The sequence below is a fragment of the Nasonia vitripennis genome (assembly GCF_009193385.2).
Source record: "Nasonia vitripennis strain AsymCx chromosome 4 unlocalized genomic scaffold, Nvit_psr_1.1 chr4_random0007, whole genome shotgun sequence".
Classification (NCBI taxonomy): Eukaryota; Metazoa; Arthropoda; class Insecta; order Hymenoptera; family Pteromalidae; genus Nasonia; species Nasonia vitripennis.
In genome coordinates, this window is record NW_022279643.1 from 3,110,758 (window position 1) to 3,138,583 (window position 27,826).

The window sequence follows — 27,826 nt, forward strand, 5'->3', positions numbered from 1 at the left end:
AATCTTTACTAAATTTTCTATATTACGAAGCCGAACAAAGCGTAAAGTTCTAGGCCTCGGGTAATTACAGACCGCTTCTGTTTTCTCTGGCCCATTTTCATTCACTAGAAAGCTTAAAAATTTAACCTTTTTCTGACAGAATTCACTCTTGTCGCGGTTAATCGTTAATCCACCGCCATTTATTCGATTTATTAATTTTCTCAGCATTCTCAGATGCTCTTTAAATGATTAGGCTACGAGTATTACATCGTCTAGATAATTGTATGTGTACGGATCAAGGACGCCTATTAGTTCTTCGAACAGTCTCTGGAAAGTCGCCCTGCTGCCGTTCAGCCCTATTGGTAAACGCGTGCATTACTATAATCCGCGGCCCGGTATCGTAAACGCCGTTATTTATTACGATGCTTCCGTCACTTGTATATGGTCGTATGCGTTGCTGAAATTGATCGTAGTTAAACACTTTGCATGTTCTAATTTATTTAAAAATACATCCATATACGGTGATTCGCGTCTTTTTTATAAACTATTAACGACTTGCATATTTTCACACATTTTGTATGTCCTGATACTGTGTCATGATCTCACGCTGTGCATTTATTTAATTTCGAGAGATGCGAGGAGACGACGAACAGCGTTGGGGCAGCAGCAGCAACCTTTCACCTCGACAGGGCATTCAAGTCGGCCCGCGCACCGTAAGATAGCCGATGCAGGTGGCGGAGCCCTTCGTGGGGTCTACCTACATAAGCGTCTCATGCAGCAGTATCAGCGCGATGGCAGCTCGCCCGCACGAACGCCAGGAACAAAAACTACAGCGTCTCGTGTTCGTAGTAACAGATGCCGCCTGAGTCAAAGGCCCTGACGACGAGGCATTGAGAGTCACTACGGGTTCCGCAGTCAAGAGTTATCTTAGTTGTCTGCGGGTAAAAGGCTGTCTGTGTGCTACGAGAATTCTAATTTCGCGGCTATCTACTTCGACATCGTATCCGCGGGGCTATCTGCGCGCATGCGCGACCGTGCGACTCGGCAACGGTACGAACCGATAGCGTTGCAAGCGAGCGGGCCGTCGGGCCGCAACGCGTTGAACAATCAGCGACTGCTCCCGAACGGACGTGCCTCAACTTCAACCTCATCCGGTGATCCAGCTAGAAGGATTTAAGGTCAGTGACTCGTTTTCTGTTTTCTCCGGTCGTGTCCGTCTCGCGGATGAACGGCAGTTCCACGTTCGGTTTCGCGAAGGTTGTCTCGCGTACGCGTTAGTTACCTCCGGATCGCTGTCTTTATCTCTTTATCTCTTTGTATTGTGTTCCCTCAAATAAAGGGTTATCTCATTTATACCGGTTATCCTCTCGAGTAATAAACGAAGTGTAGAATTAAGGATTTCTACGATTATGATGGAAGTGTAAAGTTATTTTGTGAAAACGTAGGTTAATACTTGGCGCCGACACCTAGACGCATGAGGCGTAAGGTGGTCGGGCAATTCTAGGACAAGACATTCGGCGTTTGCGGAATTTGCGTGTGACGTAATTGTGTAAGTGAGTGAGAGACAAAAAGTGCGAGCTAGTGTGTGTGATCAGGTTGCTTCTTGAGCCTTGAAACGCGCGCGAGTCACGCGGGATATTTTTCGTGTACGGGTATTTGCTCGTCGGAGTTGCCTTTGTTCACGGGTTATCTTAGTAATTTGTACGAGTTGATTATAAGTTGTAAGAATTTATTAAAAATATACAATTCCCTCTGATAAACCGCGGGTCTCTATTATCTCGAACTGCCCTCTCTCCTTACTGTTTTCGGGGTTGCAGCTAGCCGAGCAAACCATATGCAAAAAACCGTAAATATATCAAACTCGCCTAACCTTTTACTTGTATAAAAGCTAATTTTTTTTAGAGATTGTAAGAGTCCGCGTAATAATTCCGCGATTGCTGCAGTATTACTTGACTTTACATCGTGTCCTTTATTGATTCTTTTATTTTCGTGATCTCTCTCTCTCTCTCTCTCTCTCTCTCTCTCTCTCTCTCTCTCTCTCTCTCTCCCTCTCTCTCTCTCCCCCCCTCTCTCTCTCTCTCTCTCACCAGATGTTTTAATCATCAAGGCTGCAGAAGGAAATAATTAAAGCTGCTTCGTCAATTAAGACGCTGGGGAATAGCGTAAATAAAATACGCAGAACAGTTGCAGGAGATTTTTTGATAGAGCCCAAACGCACAAGAGAAGTCACAACCTCGGAATTCCAAGAAGCAGTTGAAGCAGTACTAGTCAAAGGCGCCACAATAAAAGCACTCCAGCAAGAAGGAATCATTAAAGTGAGAGATCTGGACATGCTTACCTTAAAAGAGGAGGTACTAGAAGCACTATAGAAGGAAATTAGCGAAAAGAACATCATAGAAGACTCTACGATTAGATCTCTGCGAAAGACGTACGGTGACACGCAGATTGCAGTGATATGGGTACCAGATCAGATAGCGGCTAAGATCACTAAGCTACAGAAGATCAGAAAAGGATAGGTCAACTGTAGGATCCGGGTGGCTAACCGCAAAAACGAGCCGCTCCGGTGTTATAAATTCCTAGGTTTTGGCCATATTGGCAAAAACTGCAAAGAAACTGAAGATAGAAGTAAGCTTTGCTTTAAATGTGGAAAAGACGGGCACAAAGCAAAGAAGTGTAAGAACCAACCCAACTGTGTACTTTGCAAAGGAGGCATAGGTGAAAAAAGTGAGCACGCAGCTGGTGGCTACGCATGCCCAGTGTACCCAGCTGCAGTAGAAGCCACTGACAGACGAAGAAAATGAAAATAGTGCAGTTGAATATGAAGTACTGCGCGACTGCACAGGACTTACTGAGCCAATATGTCCGTAAGACAGAAATCGACATAGACATCGTCTGTGAACAATACAGAGACCTGGACAAACCATCGTGGGATATAGACAGTACTGGTAGAGAGTACTGGAGACGCCGCTTTCCAGGAAAATTGACAAGAACTAATGAAGGATTTGTACGCGCTAAGGTCGCAGACGTCCACATTTACAGCTGATATGCTTCTTATAACGCGTCGATAGAACAATTCAGACAACTATTAGACAGGCTAGTACAGGATGCTGTAGGAAGAAAACCGGTACTGATAGCAGGCGATTTCAACGTCTGGGCAGTAAAGTGTGCAACTCACGCCTATAAGGGGAGATATGCTCATCCCTCCTTATACTATAGATATAACGGATTCCCGTATTGACAAGTTTCTGGAGTTTCGTGTCTAATTCTTGTGTCAGGTTACAGTAAGCCAATGAACAGTAATCCATGATCGGAAATAGGAGTGCTTGCACAAGGTTTTGGCGCAGCCTAAGGTTAGTGATCTTGCGAAAAAAGTAAAGCGTGTACATGAAAGAGTGAGCACGTTCACAGATTTGTGTAACGTGCTCTTTCCGCATAAGTTGGGAGTTAAGCACCAACCCCAGATTGCGCACAGATAATTCATAGTCTATATTAATAAAGGTATTAGCAACAGTAGGTAAAGCATTTATGTAGTAGGGAGAACCCAGGACAATTGCTTTAGTCTTAAAGACATTCAGTTTAAATCGATTTTGTGCAGCCCAGCCCATTATCCTTATCCTGGCAGAACAAGAATCGGGCTCCTCAAGGTGGCATTGGCTGTATATCTGCAGGTTATCCGCGTAGATTAGATTGGACACATCTGAATCTATACAGAAATCAATATCATTGATGTTTAACGCGAACAACAGAGGGCCTCAAACTGACCCCTGTGGGACACCGGTGTTTAATGGTAGAAAGGTGGAGAGTTCGTTGTTGTCACCAATGTTGTCATGAATGTTCTCTTCCTGAGAGGTAAGATGCAAGCCAGCGGATAACCTGCTTAGAATAGACGAAAGAGGATAGCTTTCCAAGTAGCCTGACGTGACATACAGTATTAAACGCCTTGCTAAAATCAAATAGAAGTAGCAGAGTGACTTTCTTTGTCCATCCCAAGCCTGACATCATCAGTCAGCTTAATTAAGCCAGACTGCGTGCTGTGGCCAGTGCGGAAGCATGTTTGGAAGTTGTCAAGGTAAAGTCTTGGTTTATGATACTTAGGGATTTGCTTGTGCACCAGCCACTTCAGCGCCTTAGACAGAAAACAGAGTAGAGAGAACAGATATTCCGGCTTACCTGGCTTGCCTGACCATTCGCCGTCAGATGACGAGATAACGTTGGCTGTCAGTGAATGATGAGTGTAGAGAGCCACACCTCTTCCGTTTCTGTTTCTGTCCCGTCTGTACAGTAGGTAGTCATTCAGTGAAGGGATGGATGTTATCTTGTCACTTAGCCAAGTCTCAGTCATAGCTATTACGTGAAAGGGGGAACGAGTGGACAAGAAGAGCCTGATCATCTTAATGTGACCCGTAAGAGAGTTCGCATTGAAATGACAGACCCTCAGACCCTCAGAAAGAGAAGCTTTAGAAACAGATGTGGATGTATTAGATAAGTTAGATAGTGGTTTTAGTAGGATGATATGTGTGTTTAAGTGTGCAATGTTGGTGTTTACTATTTGCGGCGTCAGGGAAAAAAAAGCTTTTAGTTGAGCATCAGTAGAGATGATAGTGACCCGTTCGTTGTCTTCGCCAGAGCGGATGTAGATCCTCTCGTCTTTCACAAAGGTGTGGTATTCCCTTCTCCTCTTTGCCTCTAGCCTGGCCTTAATATGCAGCTTGTGGATGTCTGAAGAAAGCAGCTCATTGATGCTAATGAGCCCCTGGTGATCTGGGCAGAGAGCTCTTGCCTTGACAACATCCAGTTCAATAGTGTGAAGCTTGCGTCTCCTGGCCTTGGCCACGATGTTTAAGCGGGCCAGTGCACTAAATGAGAGAGTGACAGCTAAAGGTAGGAATCTGCTGTCACCTTGCGCGTTAGTAGTTGTTGCGTCAAGTCGCCCCAGGGTCCTGACGGATGCCACATCCCTTCTTAGGACCGTAGAATCCAGTGCAGCCAGGACGGTGAAAGTCAGGAGTTGCAGCGAAGATTTTAGTGAGTAGGCCAGGCAAGAGATTACTATCACATTGTTCGATGAACGCTCCTGCCTCCTTGACTGTTAATTTCCTTCGCGGCAGAAGCAATGTTGTGATTATGTTATGCTGCGGGGCTCCTTGACGACAGCTCTTGATATGGTGCCTGCAGCTCAGCGAAGAAAATAGAGACAATAACACTGACAGTAGATGAACACGAAATAGACTTTCAGCCGGACGATTACGTACCTGTAAATCACCATGGACGCCAGACTAACGTTTAAGCCGCATATCAAGAGGGCATCAAAAGTCGGTGTAAATACATCAATTATGTTATACGGTGCCCCAATATAGGTGGACGATATGTTGGCAAAGTCTTATGCACGAAAGCTGTCAACGGTTTATAAGAGAAGTGCATTACGGGTCGTTTCTGCCTACAAAGCAGTATCAGAAAATGCAGAGTGCGTTATTTCAAGTATGCCGCCTATTGAACTTGTAGCAACAGAACGAAAAATTGTATACAAAGAACGCCGGCGTGGTGACAATACTCAGAAGGAAGTTTGGAAATCTGCGAAGGAACAAACTCTAGCTGAGTATCAAAGACGATAGGACTCCAGGGGAAGGGCACCGCCTCATACTACGTATTGCTGGCTGGACCAATAGACGCGACGGGTAAGTAAATCACTACCTTACGCAATTTTTGAGCGGACATGGGTGCTTTCGAGCCTACCTACACCGCTTTGAAATAGAGGACAATCTAAATTGCCCAGTATGTTTGGAAGCAAACAAAGATGTCTAAGGTAGCAGGTGTAACTGTTTACAGCTGCTACGCTTCACCTAACGCTCCCATCAAGCAGTTCGAGCAACTGCTAGGTTGGCTCATACGAGACGCAGTAGGGAGGAAACCGATACTGATTGCAGGCGACTTCAATGCGTGGGCTGTGGAGTGGAGAGCATAAAGACTAACTACAGAGTCAAGATATCAAGGTGAAAGCATTCGCTTTTCTGTATTTGATCCTAGTTATCTAAGGATGCACCCACACATTTAGAAGGGGAGACATGGGGTCTATTGTCGACCTTACGTTTGTTAGTAGCAGCCTTATTGGCTCAGTTGATTCATGGACAGTAAATGAGTACTACACACATAGTGATCACCAGGCCATAATAATAGAGGTAAGAATATCAAAACAGGGACCCAGTGCAAGTACAGCAACCGATAGAGTTAGTTGAAAAACGAAGGATTATGATAAGGAAAAGTTCCTGTTAGCACTAGAAGAAATGCAACTGTCTGAAACGGCGAACATCAAGGCAGAGCAGGTGACGGTAAACATTACCCAAGCATGTGACGCTGCTATGCTTTGAAGAGTCGCATACAGTAGACGACCACCAATATACTGGTGGGAGAAGGAGATTGCGAATGCACGTAGCGAGTGCCACTGGACCAGAAGACGAGAACAACGGACGAGGAAGAAATACTATAAAACTGATAGAGGCCAGGAAATAGTAGATGCATGCGGCCAAGAAATAAAGGACGCTAAAAGGAGTTTCAAGAAGAAAATCCACGAAAACAAACGACGGTGCCCTAAGGAATTACAGAATGAGGTCGAACAACACCCTTGGGGTCGACCGTACAAAATAGTAATGAAGAAGATTAAAGGAAGCTACGTGCCTCCACCAAAATGCCCGAAACTATTAGACTAGGTAGTGACCACACTGTTCCCCAGACAACTGGAATAGCCAAGTGTTATCGAAAAAGGTGTAAATGAAGAGGCTATCCCACGGAATACGCTTGAGGAATTGTTAGCCGCCTGCAGAAGAGTAGGAAACAACAAGGCCCCAGGGCCGAATAGCATTCAAAATATTGCACCAAAGCATGCCATTTACTCTCATCCAGAGGTCTTTGTAGACTTGTACAATACATGTCTAGAAGAGGGAACATTTTCCACAAACTGGAAGAAACAGCAACTAGTGCTTCTGCCAAAAGGAAAGAAACCACCCCAGGAGCCCTCATCATACAGACCGCTCTGCATGCTGGATACTCCAGGCAAGATTCTAGAACGCATTATTTGTGTCAGAATAGATCATTTTATAGAAGAAAAAGGTGGATTAGCGGAACACCAATATGGCTTCAGAAGGAAGCGTTCAACCCTAGACGCAGTTAGTCTAGTGATTGGCAATGCACAAACAACGATAGAGGGGAAATATGAAAGAGAGGAAAAAAGAAGTATTGCACCATAGTTACATTGGATGTCAAAAATGCATTCTATTCGGCCAGATGGAGTGAAATACACCAGGCACTCCAGAAGCAGGATGTGCCCTTATACAGGGTGGGCCATTTTAATCAAACCAGTCTAATAACTCCTAAATTAAGCCATGAACAGAAAAATTGTTCAGATGAAAGTTGTCCAGGATCAAGGGGGACATCTTTTTGTGCAATTAGTTTTGACCTTGAACTCAAATTTCAAGGTCATTTGAAGGTCAATTTTTTTTTAAATAGGAACCCCTATTTTTGATAGCAGATTCGGAAAGAACAGGAAATTTTACATCCGAAACGTCCGAAAGTCAACATACTCTAAAAGCTCTGGCAGTCGATCTCTGTGCAGTGCCAAATAGCTATTCTGGTTAACATTTTGACCTTAAAAAATATGGCCCAATCAGGTAACCATTAATGATCCCACACCACACCATTAAACTCTATCGGTTTTGATGGTCAATAGCCCTGTACCAGTGGTGATTTACAGGTGACCAGTAGTGACTATTGTGCCTATTTAATTGACCATCACTGCGAAATATAGCCTCGTCAGAAAACATAACAAATCTGAAAAGATCTGGATCATTTTGTAAAACTCCTAAAGCCCACTGGCAAAAGTTAATACGCATTAGAAAATGGCGTGGCCTCAGCTCATGAACTAATCTTATGTGGTAATCGTGAAAGTGGAGATTATTGAGAATTCTCAATGCTGTTCTTCGTGGTATACCGATTTCTCTTTCAATTTGTCGACTACTAATTTGTGGATTGAGATGAACAGCTGCTAAGGCGGCTATAACATTAGGATCATTTTCGTTGTATTCGTGGTGTCTGCGTTGACAACGAATATGTCCATCACGAGCTCTTCGAAGTAATCTGAGTAGTGTGTCGTGAGTAGGACGCCTTCTTAGAGGAAAGCGTTCAGCGTAGAGTCGCACCACGGCTCTGGCATTGTTTTGGGTTTCGCATATCATATCAACAATTTCATTGGATTGATAATCGTGCATTTTGAAAATTTTGTTTATAATAAGAAAAACTATTTTATTTACATTCACTCTTTATTGAAATTGAAACTAAACCAAAATAAGAAAGTGACAATAAGAAAGGAGGAATTTTCAAACTGTATAATTTTTAAATCAAATTTGTAACTTCTTATTTTCTTACGTTAAGACATTGTGATTTAAATTGAAGACAGCGTGAGAACAATCGTTACAATTCATATTAGATTAAAGAAATTCCACTTAAAAAAAACATCTAAACTGGAAATGATCTTTGACAAATAAAATTATTAAAATTTTTTTTTAATATTACAAAAGCAAAATGCTGTTTAATATTTTATCTTAAATAATGTATTTTTTAACATCCTACCTTTATTGTTTAACCATTTTTACGCTTTTGAAACGTTAAAGTTTTACTTGACTCTGCTTCGACCGTGAATGAATTGACAACATTGATTTTTAACGTTCCATTTCCCACTCCCATTAAGAACTCAGATATTTAAAATTATCATGTTTACTTCAAAATTTACTTTTGACCACTAAAAATTTGTTAACAAATGTTAAACAAGCACCCTAGTGAGAGGCAAGGGGACTCACAGTAAACAAGCACCCCAGTGAGAGGCAAGGGGACTCACGTTAAAAAAGCACCCCAAAGGGAACATAATCCTAATATGTCCACGTCGTTGTTCCTGGGTAGCGCTGAAATTAGGGAATTATTTTGTTTTCAAGGTAAATATTTTCATGGTCATTGTCACATTGGGTTTGAATATTCAATCATAAAAGTACATTAACTACGATTATTCTATCAGAAAATGCGATTAAATAGCAATTACAGTATTTCTTAACATTTGACCTTGAAATGACCTTGTGAAAGTCATGAAAAAAATTTTGAAATATCGTTTCGGACGTAAAATTTCCTGTTCTTTCCGAATCTGCTATCAAAAATAGGGGTTCCTATTTAAAAAAAAAAATTTGACCTTCAAATGACCTTGAAATTTGAGTTCAAGATCAAAACTAATTGCACAAAAAGATGTCCCCCTTGATCCTGGACAACTTTCATCTGAACAATTTTTCTGTTCATGGCGTAATTTAAGTGTTATTAGACTGGTTTGATTAAAATGGCCCACCCTGTATATAAGAAGGATGATATCTGACTACTTGAAGGACAGAATCTTATTATATGACACTGAGGACGGTACCAAAACGTATAAAGTTACAGAAGGCGTACCCCAGGGTCAGTACTTGGCCCACCGACTTAGAACATCATGTACGACGAGATACTAAAGCCACAATTACCTGAAGGAGTAACAGTCGTGGGATTCACTGACGAAATAGCAGTAGTGGTAGTAGTAAAACATAAAGAAAAGTTGACAGAAATAGCTGAAAAGTCAACTCATATAATACACGAATGGCTAACAGAGACGGGACTGGAACTAGCCTTTTACAAAACGGAAGTTATTCTTATTTTCAGTAGGAAGAAGATGAAGGAAATCACACCGACGGTGGATGGACATGAGATCTTTTTTCAACCAACCATCAAATACTTGGGCATCACTATTGATGCAAGACTAAGTTTTAAACAGCATTTGGAAATAGTCAGTGATAAAGCAGCAAAAGTTGCTGCTGCTCTATCACGATTGATGCCAAATGTAGGTGGGCCAACTCTGAAGCGAAGGTGACTCTTAGCCAGTGTAACTACATCGATTATGCTATATGGAGCCCTAATATGGGTAGATGCGATGCGAGCGAAATCGTATGCACGAAAGTTGACTACCGTGTATAGGCGAAGTGCACTAAGAGTGGCGTCCGCTTTCCGTAAGGTATCGGATGATGCTGCCTAAATTATAACAGGTATGCCACCCATTGACCTCTTAGCGTTGGAAAGTAAGGATGTATTCGAAGCTAGGAGACGATCGAGTGACAGAAGTCAGAAGGAGATCTGGGATGCTGCAAGAAAGAAGACGATGGCTGAATGGCAATTAAGATGGGACGCTAGTGGCAAAGGACGATGGACTCATCGCTTTATAGCACGTCTTTTGCGAGGGCTTACTATATCATCAGGAGCGAGAAAAACTTGCGAGTTATCTTCAGTCCAAAGTAATTCCTGACCATGCTGACTTTAGAGGATGGATATTGCACAGTCAGCAACTATGCAGCAGATATTTTTAAGAACGTCAGAAAAGACGAATAAGACAGAAAAAGACGAAGAGGCTAAGTTGTGTATGTGCGAATCAGAAAATGAAGGATGACTATAGTGATGACGACTACATCAACCAGAAGCGGGCAAAAGCCTTTCGCCCTTCCGCGAAGCATTGCTTGACGGTAGTACCACGAGGTTAAGGGGCATAGAAGATGGAGCTATGCACCTTTACCAAGGGTCGATGAAGACAAAGAGGACGTTTCTTTTTACGGCTCAGTGTTATTTACCTGGCCATATGAGGGATGGGTTAGTCGGTGTGAATCCGACACACGGCTGACATTGGGGATGGGGCTGTTTCGACGACTCCATAAACAAGGTCATGCTATGGTCTTTCTAAGATTATTCCTAATACCTTTTTCTCCGAGAGAGAAACAAACACACACACACACACACATATATATATATATATACATCATATAAATCTCATATAGATCTCGGTGAGAATTTTAGTTATATGAGATCTCATAAGAGATTTTATTTAGCATTTGTTTATAAATAAAAATAATAAAAAGCTTACGGATTACAGATACATGTGTTTGAATTGTGGCGAAATACAGGTGGTTATTTAAGTTAGAAATCTAGCTTGAAAAAAGAGTAAGAAGAAAATCTACCGAGACTTAGGCTTGAACCCAAGACCGTTGGATTTGTAGACTAATAACTTGACCACTCAGTTTTTTTATCAATTATTATAAATATACATTGTAAATTTCATGACGTGATGTACACAAAAAACGGTATTTAAGTGATTAGAGGTAGAGTGATTACGAAGGTTAGGTAGTTCACTCTGTAACCATTATACAATATATAAAAACTGCTGGTACATGGTGTAGATCCAGCTTTAAAAACTATGGATCGCTCTACCGGGACCTCGTCATCGTCCGTAACCACGTAACACCGTCGTAATACGAAGTTTACATATAGGTATAAGCCTAAATACAATTATCTGTATGTCACATTATAAGATTTACAATGTACGTATATGATAAGTGATGAAATGGCTTAGTGGTCGAGTCATTAGTCTACTAGCTTGTAGATCTTGAGTTCGAGCCCAGGTTTCGACTTCTATTTACTTTTTCTTCTAATCTAGATTTTCAACTAGAATAACCACCTGTATTCTGTCTTAATGTACGTTTTATTATCTTTAATTACGAAATAAATTTAATGCTAGATGGGATCTTAGATAAAATCTCATATAATATTCTCACAAGTGAAGACTGCCACGGATATCAAAAGAGCTCCCCTAATAGTGTTAGTACAATACTGTCTTGACTTAAGTTAACGTTCGCAACCAACATTAACTTTTTTCTCCTCAATACAAATACAGCTAACGTCAAATAAAACTTTTTATGGCGGAATAGCGCATAATCGTAATCCTGCAAGTTGAATGACTAATAAAAGACGCGCATACATGGCGCGAATGCGAACTTAATCTATTTTTAAAAATTATAATATTAAAAATTTAACAAAGTGCATGCGTATTTCTAATCACGTAACTCTAAGCATAGATATTTAGAGAGTTGAGTTAGCCACATTTTACGTTTAAAGGTTTACATGATCTACGAGGCCTTGGTAACATTCTACACGTAATTTTTTTTTATCATATCTCATAAATTGAGTCTACAGTATTCTATAATTATAATAATTATATAAGTTTGAATAATATTCTGTTGAATTAATCTTCCACAGTATAGAATAGGGCTAAATTTTGACATAGGCCTATAAGCTAATCGATACGAGTAATATTGTAATAGAAATACATTTTTATCATCATTTTGATTTTGTTTAAATATAGGATCTCATCCTATATATCCGTAAGGAAACTTTATAGGGAAAATCATAGAATCTGTATGAAAAGATAATTTATTCAGAATAAAAGTTAGGCCTACTTCTTTTACTACTATTTTTGGAGGACTTTTTGGATAAACACAAAGATCATAATCTAATAAAATCTCTTAATTTTTTCAAACAATTAATATACATGAAACAGAATATAACAATATATCAAAATATATCAGAATATAACATACACTAAAATTTACAAATGGGGGTTGGCGAGTGAAGAGAGCAGGAGGAGTACCCCCTAGTTTATTTAACAGTTGGTGTACGTATTTCAGCATGTTGAACAATCAAAACTATTTTTAATCTAATAAGATACCTAATTATTTATTGCTAACAGTACAGAAGATTTTCTATAAGATACTGGTAGAGCTCCTGCAAGATTTACATCAGATTTTTTTATATCAAACCTTTGTTTATAAGAATTAAATACAAAAAATGACTGAATCACCTTAACATTAGTAATAATTGTAGGTCCAACAAAGTTTCCTTTTTCGTATCCTGGAACTTTTATTCCTCGGCCATCAAGAGGTAGATCAGCGCCTTCTTTGACGCTCGATTCAATCAATTCTAGAATTCTGTTCTTTGATTGAGGAGAAATGACCGGACCAAGATCAGCTCCCGGAACATGACCAGCATTAACTTTTAGGCGTTTGGCAGCATTAACTATTTCAGGAATCCAATCATTAGTTTTACCTACAAAGACAGCGACTGAAAGGGCCATGCAACGTTGGCCAGCAGCACCGAATGCTGCACCGACAATCTGCGATATACTCTTATTTTTGTTAGCATCAGGCATAACAACACAGTGATTCTTTGCTCCATTATTGCACTGAACGCGTTTTCCACTTGCACTACTTCTTTCATAAATATATTTTCCCTAAACAGAAAAAGCTGGTAGTTAATTATCATCATACAGAAAAGCATGCAAAGAGGATGTAAAATAGTCTAAACTAACTGCTTGATCAGAGCCAACGAATGATACAGCTTTGATGTCAGGATGATCACATATGAAATCGACCGCTTTATGCTGACCATGAATTATATTAAGAAGACCAGGTGGTGCACCGGCTTTATTAAAAAGATCTGCTAGAATCATCGAGGCACCAGGTACTCTTTCTGAAGGCTTGAGTACTGTCGTATTTCCACAAGCTATGCTAATAGGAAAAGTCCAGAGCGGAACCATAGCTGGAAAGTTAAATGGACATATAGATCCAGTAACACCGATAGGAACTTTGTAAGATATTGTGTCCATATCTGTAGATATGTTGTTCAGTGACTCGCCTAGCAATAAACTTGGTATGCCAGCGCACATGTCTACGATTTCTGCAACAAAATTTAATAAATTTACTTTACTTTTTACTATTAGGTACATTTTGAATAAAATTATGTAATATATTAAGATTACATACGAAGACCACGTAGTACATCTCCTTCAGCATCAGCTAGAGTTTTACCATTTTCTCGCACCAAGTTCATTGCAAGTTCTTTCTGTTAACAAAATAATTGAGAAAATTAAACATGCACGAATAATCAATTATGAAGCATTGCAGATAGTATAATTATAATTATAGTTAAACCCTGGAAGAATTTTCACCAGTCCGGCTTGGCTGGTCGCTAAGGGCTTAATTATAGGTGAGCAACATTCGCCGATCATACGCAAAACATCGTGCGCCATATTTTAATCAAATGGGCGCTACCTATTGTCGTTAGTTTTTATTTTTTGATAGAAAATTGTATTCTAACTTGATTTATAGCTTGATTTAAAACATTGAATGATGACATTTCATATTTCAATTAGTATGCGTATTGTTGTGAGTACTCGTTAAAGTGCTATAAAGTTGCAGTGTGTAATCATTAAAACTGCGCGCTTTGTCTGGTGGCTCGATAAATTGAGCGATTTTGCGTTTCAATGTCAAATTTTATCTCTACGTGATTGGGCCCTAACCGATAGCCAGTTCTCTTCGTGTATTTTTGCCGATGGAAACTGGCCAAAATTGGACAAAAATTATGCTATGCACATAGAACGCTTTGCAAGTATATACTCTTTAGACACGTATTTATAAAGGCTTGTCAATTAAGGCGTATATAGTAGATTATTTATTGGTTGAGTTGATTATTTATTGATTATTTATTATTTATTGATTATTTATTGATTATTTATTGATTATTTATTTATTGATACCCGAATGGAAAAAATACGTAGTTCTTTACAGTAGCTTGCTGTAAAATCGGGTACACCGAAGTAAGTTTTAGTACGGTTACGTATATACTTGTATATTCCCGTACGTTTACATAGATATTTGTTAAAATTTGGACATTTCTGGATATTTTATGCGTGATCATACGTAGACGTACTAAAACGTTCGGAAACGTACAGTAACTTCTACGCGATTGTGTAAAAACGTATTTCTTATACAGAAATTTACAGCTTTTTATATTTCAAAAAAAGAATGATGTTGGCTCTATTGGTCTTTCTGAGGCAAGTTATGCGTGAAGAAGGAGAAAAAAACCACAAGTTTTTTTTTCTTCCTCCGAATTTCAGTGGTCAAAGCCACCCTCATCAGAAAACTGTTTATTCATATTAATATTATGTACATGAGATCTTGTTTGAGTATTTAACAATAGCAAATAATCAAAAATAAATTTACAGAAACTGTAGTCGATCACCGGTATATCTCGTTCCCGCCAGACGACGGGAGGAGATGAGATAGAGGTGTTGCTCTCTCAGCTGTTCGGTCCCGAATGCGTTCGCTTGTCGATTTCGCACAGATTTTATAATGTGCGGGAAATCGAGCGGTTTGTTGACATTTTTTCTATACCGATGTCACAATTCTGACGTCAATCGCTCTTGTTTTGTTGATGTTTCAATCGGTGTATTAGATGTGTGTATACATCGCGGAGTTGCTGCAGTTGTTGCTGCATGCATTTAATACACCGATTGAAATAAAAACAAAACAAAAGCGATTGATGTCAGAATTGTGACGTCGGTACAGAAAAAGTCAACAAACTGCTTGATTTCCCTGTACATCATATAAGCCGCGTGAAATCGACAAGCGAACGAGCTTAGAGAGCGATACCTTTATCTCCTCTCCCCTCGCCGTATGGTGTGGACAAGACATATCCCGCAATATCCGCATGTATATACCAGCGATCGACTACTATTTCTGTAAGTGTATTCTTGACTACTCGCTATTGTTTTAAATTGTAACCGAGATCTCATATACATATTAATATGAGTAGGTAAGCTGTGCGGGTCCCAGCTCACCCACACTCTTTGCGACAACCAGATCACTCCCTCTCCCAGGGGCTGCTCCCTCGCCGAGCGACTACCAGCTCACCCAGCCCCCTCTCCGAGCGGCTACTAGCTCACCCAGTGGACTCATCCAAGGTACCCCCTCTTTTTGCCAGCCGCGCTCGCGTAATAAAGAGCGCGCTCTTGCGTCTAAGTGTCATTTCGAGTCGACGAGTAGCAGCATCATCATCATGAGAGTGTGCGAGAAGAGGCGCGAAAATACACGGGGTAAATACACAGCAGTTGCAGTCGAAGCCAGCCAACAAACGAGCCCGCCAAAGCCACCACCTAAAGAAGAACGACGCTGATTGAGGCCGGAAAAAATATTACAATCAGTCATTTTAAGGACTGCAAGTTTATAAAACGTAGAAATGAAATACTTGCAAGAGAGAGAGAGAGAGAGAGAGGGGGAGAGAGAGAGAGAGAGAGAGAGAGAGAGAGAATGAAACAGTTCTTTTAAGAACTATAACCACGGCGCCGCAGCAAAGATTTTTACCGCGAGAACGTTCGAGAATCTTTGCCGAACACTGAAAGAGCGCGCTATAGGCAAAGATGCGCGTGCGAACCGCGCAGCAAAGATTTTTACAGAGAGAGAACGTTTGAGAATCTTTATCGCGTGCTATGCTGAAAGAGCACGCTATTGGCAGAGATGCGCGTGCAGTAAAGATTTCTTGCAGCGAAAACGTTCGCGAACAGGTCGACCCAAGGTCGCATGAAATTTTCATCAGTCCTTTCAGGACTAGAAATATAATTATAACGCGGAACAAACTTGCGAATTGTAGGAAGTAGCTTTCTTGCGAGCGCACGAAAAGCTTTGACGAAGATTCCAACAGTCAACGACGGGTCACTATGTCGCACAATAAATAATCTCTCACAATAGCGAGCAGTCAACGGCGGCAGCAGATTTCTCTCTGTCATAAGCTCGCACGCGAACGAGAGTTTTAAAGAAGAAGAAGCGGTAGTGAGCAGTTTACTGCGAGCTGTCAGCGAGACTCGCATGGTCGTTGTCACATAATTTTTCATACAGTCCTTTTCAGGACTATAAAATCATGTTAAACGTATGACTTAAACTATGCTCTTCTGAGAGGCTTACTTTTTCTCAGCACTAAGCTAACGATAGCGCTAGATATGCTTTAGCCGCAGCAATAATCTTTGCCGATGGTATGCTGAAAGATCGCGCTATAGGCAAAGATGTGCGCGCGAACCGCGAAGCGAAGATTTTTACAGAGAGAAAGAACGTTCGAGAATCTTTGCCGCGCGCTATGCTGAAAGAGTGAGCATACCCCCACTCCTCCGCGCGCGCTATTGGTTCGGCACAGATGCGCGCGAAGGGATAAGAGAGAGCGCGCTTTGACGAGCGGTATCAGTCATTCATCGTTGGTCATGGCAGAAGCATCTGCAGTAGCAGCAAGTCGCGGTGGAGACAATCGGCCCTTTTCAAGGCCACTAAATTCTCACAACGTAGAATGCGACTATATGCCCCCACTACCACCATCCTCAAAAGTATAAGTAACTGCGCGAGCTCGAGAGAGAGAGAGAGCTCATTCTTCGCAGACATGCCGAGACGACGACGAGTCATCAGACTTTGCGACTCTCCAAGAGCTCGACCACGAGTAGAGCAAGATTCAACGAGATGACGACTCTTCACAACATCTTATCGGGAGGCGTCAGTGGAGATCTAGAGGCCTTATTTGCCGTTTCTAGCGGCATCTTGGCTCGGTACGCCAAGAGTAGAGTCACCGCCGCCGACTGACTCATCGGCGTCGTCGTCGTCGTCGAGCTCATAAAGTCTTTAAAATATTTGAAAAAATCAGTCCTTTTCAGGAGTACAAATCTATCTTAACGTAAGACAACGACTGTTTTTTTAGTTACACGTGTGACCTTGAAAATGCATAAAGAAGAATATGTTGGTAGTGAAAGGCCGTGGATAGGAAATTCGTGGTTGACTAACAACTTTCACGGCATCGGCTGGGATGACGGCTACGTCCCCTTCTTGCGGATGGAAGAGGAGCTGATCGATCGTGTAGCATACGCTACTAAAGTTTGCGTAAAGGGTGCTGAGAAAAAAGGCATCATGAAACAGCTATGCTCGGGAGTTAACGTTGTGGACCTGACGGACTATGGCTGTCCACCACTGCGAGAGTTCTCTTCGAGCCGCCGTTCGAGTGGACTAGCTTGAGCATTGAGCAACGTCGTGAGAACAGCTGGATCGAGAGGAAGCTGATTGGAATCCCTTGGTCCGCTAGAACGTTCGGCTACGACGACGTAGTGAAGATTCTCGAGAAAACTTTCAGGAATGCCCGGAACGTCTACGTCAAGGGATTTGAGAAGAAGAGGTGGTTGTAGGAGCGGTTAGCGCCGTCGACTGCTGTACGAGTCATCGATATGGAGGTCTTGGGTTGTATATCACTCAAGCATTTCCTAAAGTCAGGCGACTGCGAGAATCATCCTCTGCTCTCATCCTCCGGTTCTCAATGTGCTGGACGAAATGTTCACGCATTGAGATCGTGGATGTAGACGGATCGCGATGTCTTGGAGAAGATGTGTGTTACTAATATTTTATGTACTTTTGTAATAAAATCATAATAACTGTCGTTTACACGACAAAAAATAAAAAATAAATAACGTAGAACAAGCTTATACTTGCATATCCCTCTCTTCAGCGGGTGCGCAGGCTGACGACGGCGTGTATTTGAGTCATCGCGACCAAGCGCTAGTATTCACTCTTAAAGCCGAAGCGATAAGAGCAACATAATCTTCGAGGAGTATTATATTTTTATAATCGACAATCTGAGAGCATGCTCTCTGTCTTGACGTGAACGCCGAGGACATCCAGCGTTGGATGGATATTGCGCAAGCAGCCATCGGTTCGCTAAACACTCTGCTAGAGCAGCCAACGAATTCCGTTAGCAAAATCCGACAGCTGAAGAACTTTCACGCTCATCTCTAGAGCGTTTGAAGAGTTCTCGAAGGCGGCTTGAAGCGAGGAGGTGGCCTGGAGCAGCAGCAGCTGCGAGTCACCTGGGATGATGTGCATTAGGCTTTCCAAAGCCGCATCAGAGGCGGCATCATCACACGCCGACTACGAATCTCAATACGTGGTTCTCGAACAACGTAAGTCAGTCCATCGAAGAGACATGGAGGAGTTTCAAGAGGAGGGTTCCGGTTGGTCGCTTCGTTCCATTCTACATCTCACGGTGAACGTCAACAAGTTTAATCCGATGTGAGGCAGCTCCCACATCCAACTCCCGGAACCGATCAAGAGGAGGGAAGCCTGTGACAACGTGCAAAACGGCGCAGACGACCAGTGTTTCAAGTGGGCCATACTCTCAGCCTTGCATTCGACTGAGGAAAATTTGAGTCCCGTTGGCAAGTACAAAGCCTTCAAGAACGAGCTCGATTTCACTGGTATCGAGTTCCCGGTCATGCCTAAGCAGATCTCAAAGTTCGAGAGACAGAACGAGATCTCGGTCAATCTTTACATGCTGAAGAAGAAAGGTGGAGGACAGATTGATGTGTCTCCGTGTCACGTTACGGCTTCGAAGAGAGAGAAGCACGTCAATCTTCTCTTTGTACAAAACCATTACGAGGACGAGCAGAATGACCACGACGATCACGATGAGAACATACCCTCCTTGAAATTCCACTATGTATGGATAAAATATTTATCACGATTGGTGTTGTCTTAGCTAAGCTCTCGCAAAGTGAAGCACTTCATTTGCGATCGTTGCCTGCACTATTTTTGGACTGCAAACTAGCGGAGTACGAGACAGACTGCACGAGGCTCAACAGCTTCAGAGTCAAACTCCCGAACGAGACAAATAAAAGGCTGAAATTCAAAAATTATCTTTGAATGCCTGCTCAAATCTATAGCAGACAAGTGCGCTTATCAGGAGCACGAAGCGTTCAGCGTCGGCTACTACATAAAGTGCAGCTTCGACGAATCCAAGTCGACGTACAAGAGTTACAGGAAGACAGCTGTTGGTGAAAAAGAAGTAGCTAAATTGTTCGCTACAAGTCTTCACAAGCTTCGTCAAGAACTCGAGCATCCAGTTCCCATGGATAAGTTGACTTGTGAAGGAAAACGCGAATACGCCTAGGCTAGAATTTGTCACGTCTGCACTCGACCTTTCACCGAGCAGGATAAGAAAGTGAAGGATGATTGCCACTTCACGGGAAAGTATCGCGGTCCGGCTCCCAACGGCTGCAATATAAATTACAAAGACTCACGGACCATTTCAGTTATTTTTCACAACTTGGGCTGCTACGACTCTCACCTCTTCATCAGGGAAATCTCCAACGCCTTTCCGGGCTGTATCGTGCTGTTGCCGCAGGTGAAAGAGCGCTACATCTCTTTCAGCAAATACATGGGAAAGAGCGAGGTAAACTTTCAATTCATCGACTCTATTCGCTTTATGGCCTCCTTCTTGGATAAGCTGGCGTCCTATTTGCAAGAGCAGAAGACTGTCGAGGCGGTGTTCGAGAAGGACGACGGTTACAGCGCGCAATAGATCGATCTACTGAAACGTAAGGAAGTGTTTCCTTGCGAGTACATGTCCACGCTGGGAAAACTCGACAAGACTTGTCTGCCAGCTCAATCGGAATTTTACAGCCGCCTGACTGACAGCGACATCTCCAGCGACGACTACGAGCACGCAAAGGCGGTCTGGCAGGCTTTCGACATTCAGACGCTCGGTGAGTACTCGGATCTATATCTCAAGACAGATATGTTACTACTCACCGAAATCTTTGAGAATTTTCGAGACAACTGCATAAAGGCTTACGGTCTGGATGTGGCTCACTACTACACGACACCCGGTCACCGATATCAAAATGCTACTCTTTATTGAGCGAGGCATTCGCGGATGTGTAAGTCAGTGCTGTAATCGCTATGCAGGGGCTAACAATAAGTATATGGTCGAGAATTAGGATCTGACAAAGGAGTCCGAGTACTTGATGTACTTTGACGTTAATAACCTCTACAAGTGGGCCATGACGCAATCCCTGCCTTGCTCCGGCTTCAAGTGGATCAAGGACATCGAGAACGCGAGTTTCTGCGACGTGGCTGACGACAGTCCCATCGGCTACATTCTCGAGGTGGATCTGGAATATCCAGAGAAACTCCACGACTCTCACAAGGATTTGCCTATGTGTCTGGAGCACAGAGTAGCACCAGAGTCGAAGCGAGAGAAGCTGATGACTACGCTGCACGGCAAAGAGCGTTACGTCATTCACTACAGAAGTCTCAAACAGGCGCTTAAGCATGTTCTCCGCTTAAAGAAAATTCACAGAGCCCTCAGTTTTAATCAGAAGGCCTGGCTCAAGGACTACATCGATCTCAACAGCGATATGCATAATAGAGCCGAGAACGAGTTCGAGAAGAATTTGTTCAAACTCATGAACAACTACGGCAAAACGATGGAAAACGAGCGGAAGCGCGTCGATGTCAAGCTCGTGAATAAGTGGAAAGGTTGCTACGGCTCTGAAGCTCTCATTGCCAAGCCGAATTTAGACAGCTGCTCGGTATTCGACGAGAATCTCGTAGCGATTAAACTGGCTCACACCGAAATCAGCATCACCAAGCCAATCTACGTGATACTCAGCGTCCTCGATCTTTCCAAGTAGCTCGTGTACAGATTCTACTACGACTACATGAGGAGCCGATTCGGCAACAACTGCAAGCTGCGCTATACCGATACGGATAGCTTGGTGTACGAGTTCGACACGTCGGACTATCCGCAAGACAATCCGTTCAAGATGCCGCGCGCTAATAAGAAGATCGTCGGTCTCATGAAGGACGAATGCAATGGAAATATCATGACAGGATTTACGCAGCAAGATGTACGCTGTTCGGATTCAAGGTCAGCAGATGTCCATCAAGAAGGCTAAAGGCGCGAAGAGTTCTGTGGTGAAGAAGACGCTCACCTACGAGGACTACATACACTACCTACTCGAGAACGCTACGATCTCGATTAAACAGTGTAATATTCGCTTACGACTCCACGTCCTCAGGTCGAAAAAGAAAGCAAGGTGGCTTTAAGTCCCAACGACGACAAGCGATATTTGCTCAAAGAGGAAAACATTGATACGCTTCCTTTGGGCCATTACAAATTCCTCGAAAACGCTCGCAAAAGAGCGGCTGACGAGGTAGAGGGCGCCAGCAAGAGAGCGCGAGTTCCGAGGGGAGGGTGATCGCCAGTGGAGGGGAGCGATGGAGCGAATATAAGTCGAGCCGTCGCCGGCGAGAATTTATTCGCTTTGCAGCACTAGTAGCAGTAGTAGTAAGCTACAAATACCAGCAAGTGAAAAAGATCAGCAGCAGCAGTATTAAAAATGGATTTACAATAGCTGAACAAAGTCGTCAAGACTAAGGAGTTTCTCCCGCCGAAGAAGATCACCGAGCTCGAGGAAGGCCAAGTCTACAAGGTCACCAAGCTCAGGATGGTCAACACGAGATTTGGAAGGAGAACCGTGGCTGAGCTCAACGATGTTGTGCAGGCGTGTCTACCCTAACGCTTTGCCTTAGCCTTCGACAAGGATGAGGAGTTCTTCAACAGAACGGCGGAAGAAGCTTGCAGCTCCAAGCTATTCCTAACCAAGAACGCAGGCAGCAGCAACATTGCATTCTTTTCTTCTTCGTGAACATTGTAATAATAATATTGTTTAAAATAATAATAAAAAAAGTCGTTTTAACGACAAAAAATAACGTAGTCACGAGGAACAAAAGATATTTGGAGAGGGGTGAGTTGTGAATATAAGCCAGGCATCTGCCTTCTCTGAATCATTAGCTCAACAGTCGCAGAACATCCAACAACATGCTCGCCGACAAAACGATAGCCGACTTGGAGGAAGATGTAACGTACATGGTTACAGAGTTCCAACTTATCAGCACTAAGTCAGGAATGCAAGCTGTGACTCGTCTGAACGACTCATCTCAGCTTCTTCTACCACAATGTTTCGCCGTTAAAGCAGCCAGCGATAGGCATATCGCGAAAGTCTCTTAGTATATAAGTCACTGGCTTCGTGCGTCTGACTCGAGAGATAGTAAATATCTCGGTCGACCAGTTGACCGTATAGTCTTTTTTGAACAAATTTTTCGCTCTGCTTACTCGGACTTTGTCATTGACTTTGAACTTTGGTTTCTGCTGCTTTGCTGCTATCTCGTTTGCGAACTTTTTTATGACTAGCTCGACATTGGCAGCCGTCACATCCTTAGGCTTTATACTAGTACGATGCTTGCGACTGTTGTAGACAGTCAGGAGTTTACTCAACACATCGTACCATTTAAAGCTGCCGCATAAACTAAACTGCTTTCACATGGCATTTTTTAAAGTACGATTGAAGCGTTCGCAGATTGCAGCCTTGAGTACAGATTAATCTCGTACTGTTTCATGAGATTTCGAAAGGTGGAGTTGTAAAATTCTTTGGCACGATCCATATGCAAGTTCTTAGGCACTCGACCGTCCGACAACAGTATGCTTTTCATAGCAGCTGCTAGGTCTTCGCCGGTTTTTCTCTTCACGGAAATAGCCCAAACGAATTTCGAAAACGTGTCTATGACAGTGAGCATATATCTATGGCCTTTGTTCTGTCGCGAATAAGGTTGCATCTCAACCAAATCAGCTTGCCAAGTCTCGTGTAATCCATAAACATCGAATTTTTGACGCGTGTACGTACAACGAGCTGGCCTATGCGGCTCCTCAACGATTGCTTTCTTCGACATGTTCACAGCTCGTCATTTAGAGAGTGAATATTTCGATTGATTTGGATCGTCCCAGTAAACGTAATCCATTTTTGTATCTCTCCTTGCGATTTTGTACGGAGGAAGCAGTGTACCGCCACTTTTATTCTTCTTTTTCGACTTTGAGGGCGAGGACGACGTGTTGTTGAGGAGAAAAAGAGGAGCGATCAAGTCGTCATATTTTTATCACTATTGTGATAACGCAAAATCTTATCGGGGCGGAAATTCCTCCTGTGCACGCTCGACAATTCGAGTATTACTTGATAATTTTTTAGATCTGCAGCCGAGACCAGAGCACGATTCGGTCGGTTTTCGGGAAAGTTGTATCATCGACTGTAATGATATCTCCATCATACGTTATTTTTGATTTGCCGAGTTTATATCCGCCGCCGCCGTCTTGGTCCCTCCGCACACCGTAAACCTTATCCACATTTTTACGACGCAAAAGAAGCGAAAGCGATTTTTCTCCGTCGTCGTTGTCGCTGTCGCTGTTTGCCGATTTGAACGTCGTATCCGCAGCAGCAGCCTGTATAGTTTCATTCGCTTAAGAAGTCTTATTCTCCTTAGCACTAGAATTAGTATACAAGTCATCGTAAGATTTTATTATTTGTTTATTTCAGCAGCAGACAATTTTTGCTTTCTAGCAACTGAAGAGTTTACCACTAACTGTTGCAAGGGATTGATGATCGGCTTGAAAGTCTCACCCAACGCTCTCTCAAAGTTTTCTTTACTGTATTTCAACAGATCAAACTTTCGCTTAACTGCGCTTCGCACTTTCACGAGCTGCTCAAGTATATGCTTCTGCTGACTACTATCAGACATGTTGACATATCAACGGTTAGTGATAGACTGTTATAGATCGCTAACATCGTCCTATATTTATAGCAAAGCAGTCAAAACCCTTTCGATAACGACCCTCGTTGATCGGACTATCTTTGTCGATCATGAGAAAGGAGTGCTTATCGTCAGCTCAGCAGCTCGAGCATAATTCCTTGAACTGCGCGAATGTCATATCGCAATTGACGTGATCTGCATAGAAGTGGCGTAAATTCACGTCATCTTGTCTAAATATAACCAGCAAATTGACATTATCTCTTTCCAAGTGCTTCGACACTTAAGCGTACGACTGACAGAGGTAGAAGCAGTCGACGCTCTTGTGTCGACCTATGCAGAAAAATGCGCTCTCATGCAACGTCGTCGAATATCATGATCGAACTAAGTAGTGCCTTGTCAGGCAGGACTACTTCCTCGTACTCGCTGAAAGCAAAGTAGCGCATACCATCGATTGGTTTCAGCAACTCTTTCAAAAATTTATATTTCGACTGATTCAGTGACTTGGAGTAGACGTACACATTCTCGAATCTAAGTCCATTTGGATGCGTTATAAGAGCGAAAAGGTTATTGGTTTTGCTGCAGTTCGATGGTCCGCAAATGACTGCGCGTATACTGGCAAGAAGCAGAGCTCCGTGACGTTTCACGCGCCTCTTCCCGTACTCCGTGATAGTGTCAAAGTTGACCACGGGGAGCTTCACAGTCTGCTCTCTGAAGTTCATTCTCTCAATACTTGGCTATGACTGATCGATTTCTTATAAATAGGCTGCTTTTATAGCTACCTGCATCAGTTATCATTCTACCTTCGTGGAGTAATGATCGTACACATTGAGAGTGAATGTGGTTTGGTACGGGATGGCTACGACGAAGAGGAGAACATCCACGAGGCTGAACGCTATAGTGAAGGCAGCCTCGAGAACGATGATCAAGGGTACTAATAGTAACGAAGTCATCGCATCGGCTTTGAAAGGAGCTCGCGATGCCGTGAAAAAAGCTGGTGGCGAAGATAACGTGGCCATACCACGAGTCATACCACTACCTCACAAAGTAGGTGGCTTTCTTTCTCTTTTCATACCCATTTTTGCTGGACTGAGTGCGGTAAGTGCTTTGGCTGGAAGAGCTGCTGGCATTGCCAAGGCAGTCAACGACTTCAAGGCTGCGAAATAGCAGCTAGAGGAGACTCGTCGACATAATAGAGCGATGGAAAATATCAGCGTGGGTAAGGGACTCTGTCTGAAAGCCACCAAGACTGGATTGGGCCTTCATCTTAAGCCCTATCATGGAAGCGGTCTAAAAAAAACTTCGACATAAGCTTGCTACAGAGGGCGCTGACAGACGTGGACATCGTAAAGTACGCTAAAATCTTGAAAATTCTATATTTTCGAGGTGTATTCATGCGTAACGCGATGCCTACGAGTGGCCCACGAAAGCGCGAATCAGCCGTTGTGAACTTGGACGATGCGAGCGGGCCTGGAACTCACTGGCTATCGTATCGCAAACGAGTCGACAACGTCGTTCACTTTGATAGCTTTGGATATCTACAGCCTCCCTTGGACTTGATGCTGTACTTTGGAGTGAGCGAGATCCAGTACAATCACGAGAGATATTAAGATTACAACACCTTCAACTGCGGACATCTCTGTCGACAGTCAGTATGGATAGCTCGCTCACTCTGAGTCTCTCCATAACTGCATCTGTACTCTAAGCTCAATACTGTCCACCAATTCAGCTCTCGAAGCAAAAGATCTACGTTCTCGGTTTAGTTGAACTACTAACGTTCAACTCCATTCTCAATATCGACACGGATAATTACAAGTTCTACATCGGTGAGGAAGAAATTATCTTACCTACGGGGAGCTACGAAATCGAGGATATCGATGTTTACCTTCGCGAAGCTTTGACTCCCAAGGATATATCGTTCAGTCTCAAGCCCAACAATAATACGCTTTGTAGCGTAATAAGGTGCAGTCATCCGATCGATTTTTGTCTGCGAGACTCGATTGGCTCTCTGCTGGGCTTCACCGAGCGCATCTTAACGGAGAACGTGAGCCACAGTTCGGATAGACTTGTACCTATTATAAAAGTCAATGCTCTGCGAGTCGAGTGTAACATCACCTTGGGTGCCTATATAAACGGGCAGCGCGTGCACACTATTCACGAGTTCTCTCCTGCTGTACCTCTAGGATACAAGATCATCGAAATTCCCTCGCAAGTCATCTATCTGCCAATCGCTGTGAGAAGTATAGATCAGCTTCAAGTGCGCATAGTCGATCAAGACAATCGCTTGGTTAATTTTCGCGGAGAGATAATCACCATCAGATTACACCTAAAGCAGGTATAATGGGTATAGTTTACAACAATAGCAGCAAAGTCGGAGCTGGTTATATAAGCAAGTCAAAGAGACGCAGCGAGATCAATCGTCAGCTAATCGCCAAAGCGCTAACACAACAAAACGTAGAGTTCCTGAAGCGTCTTAAATTTAGAGTACGTCCTCGTGGAAAATAATAATGCAGAAGATTCTGAGTATACAGGCACCGGTGACCTTCGACCAGTCTGTAGCTCACTATGAGTTACACGCTCATCAGCCCTACACGCCATCTGGATACAACAAAAGCGACGAGACACGCATAGCAATTCAACATCAAGACCTATACGTTCTTCCCTCGCGCAGCTCGCTGCACATCCACGGCAAACTGGCGAAAGCCGACGGCAGCGCTCTGGAGTGCACGCGATTGGTCAACAACGCGATATGCTACATGTTCGAGGAGATTCGATACGAAATGAATGCCGTGGAAATCGACAGATCTAAAAATGTCGGTCTGAGCACGCTTATGAAAGGCTGGATTTCTGTCAATCCTAATCAGAGCTCGATGCTCGAAAATGCTGGCTGGTTAGACGTCGAGGAGACGTCTCAAGTGACCAACGATGAAAAATCATTTAAGGAAGGTGTCTAGGGGTAAAGAGTGGCCGATGACGACGTCCAGGTAGTTCGCACCGTGGTTCTTGGTCTCTAGGTGTAAAAATCATAGGAGGACAGCGTCTAGATGTACAGGGTGGCCGATGACAAAGTCAAGATGGTGCGCAATATGAAATACTCAACAAAATTCGCTAAAAAGATCTAAAATCTTTAAAAAAAAAATTAATCTTAAAAAAATGCAAAGATTGTGCGAGTTACGTAGTAAGTATTTTGAGAGTTGTTCATAATTGGTCATTATATAACTCCAACTTTAAGTAAAATATGCCCTTTGATGTCCAAAAAAAGAGTTGTCTCTTTTCACTATTACATTAACATAAACAACAATAGAAAGCTTTCAATTGGTAAATTATAAACCAATATCGTCTCTCTCAGACGATTTACCTATTGAATTTGTGGCCGCCGGTTCCCGTGAAGAATACATTAACGGGTGAAAATAAACAATTAACAGAGGGAAAAAAGGTGGTTCTGTAAATAATTTTACTTGTTCCATGTTTAATCAAGTGGAGGTTTCATAATTAGTGACAGTAGCTAATAATGCATACGCTTATAAAGCGGATATCAAGACGCTGTTGAAATATGGTGCTGGATCTAAGAATTCTCATCTTTTAAACTGACTTTGGTAGGAGGACACACCATAATTCATTGACAAGATCTCGTATAGTAATTTAGACTTTAAAAAAGTAGTTATTTAACTGAAAAAGAAAGGTGTGTAGATCTG

At 42.7% G+C, this 27,826-nt stretch overlaps 1 protein-coding gene across 14 annotated transcripts in view; it reads right to left on the reverse strand.

The window, feature by feature from the left end:
• The window catches only part of LOC100114161 (methylmalonate-semialdehyde dehydrogenase [acylating], mitochondrial), a 242,410-nt gene that overhangs the window by 29,012 nt on the left and 185,572 nt on the right, over positions 1–27,826 (reverse strand). For 7 of the 14 annotated variants that reach the window (XM_032602011.1, XM_032602010.1, XM_032602009.1 and 4 more), the window contains 3 exon segments: positions 13,677–13,755; positions 13,223–13,590; positions 12,716–13,144 (listed from right to left, as the gene is read on the reverse strand). The exons of the other annotated variants lie outside the window; for them this stretch is intronic. In XM_032602011.1, the coding sequence (XP_032457902.1) occupies positions 12,716–13,144; positions 13,223–13,590; positions 13,677–13,755 (876 nt within the window). 14 annotated transcript variants of the gene reach the window in all.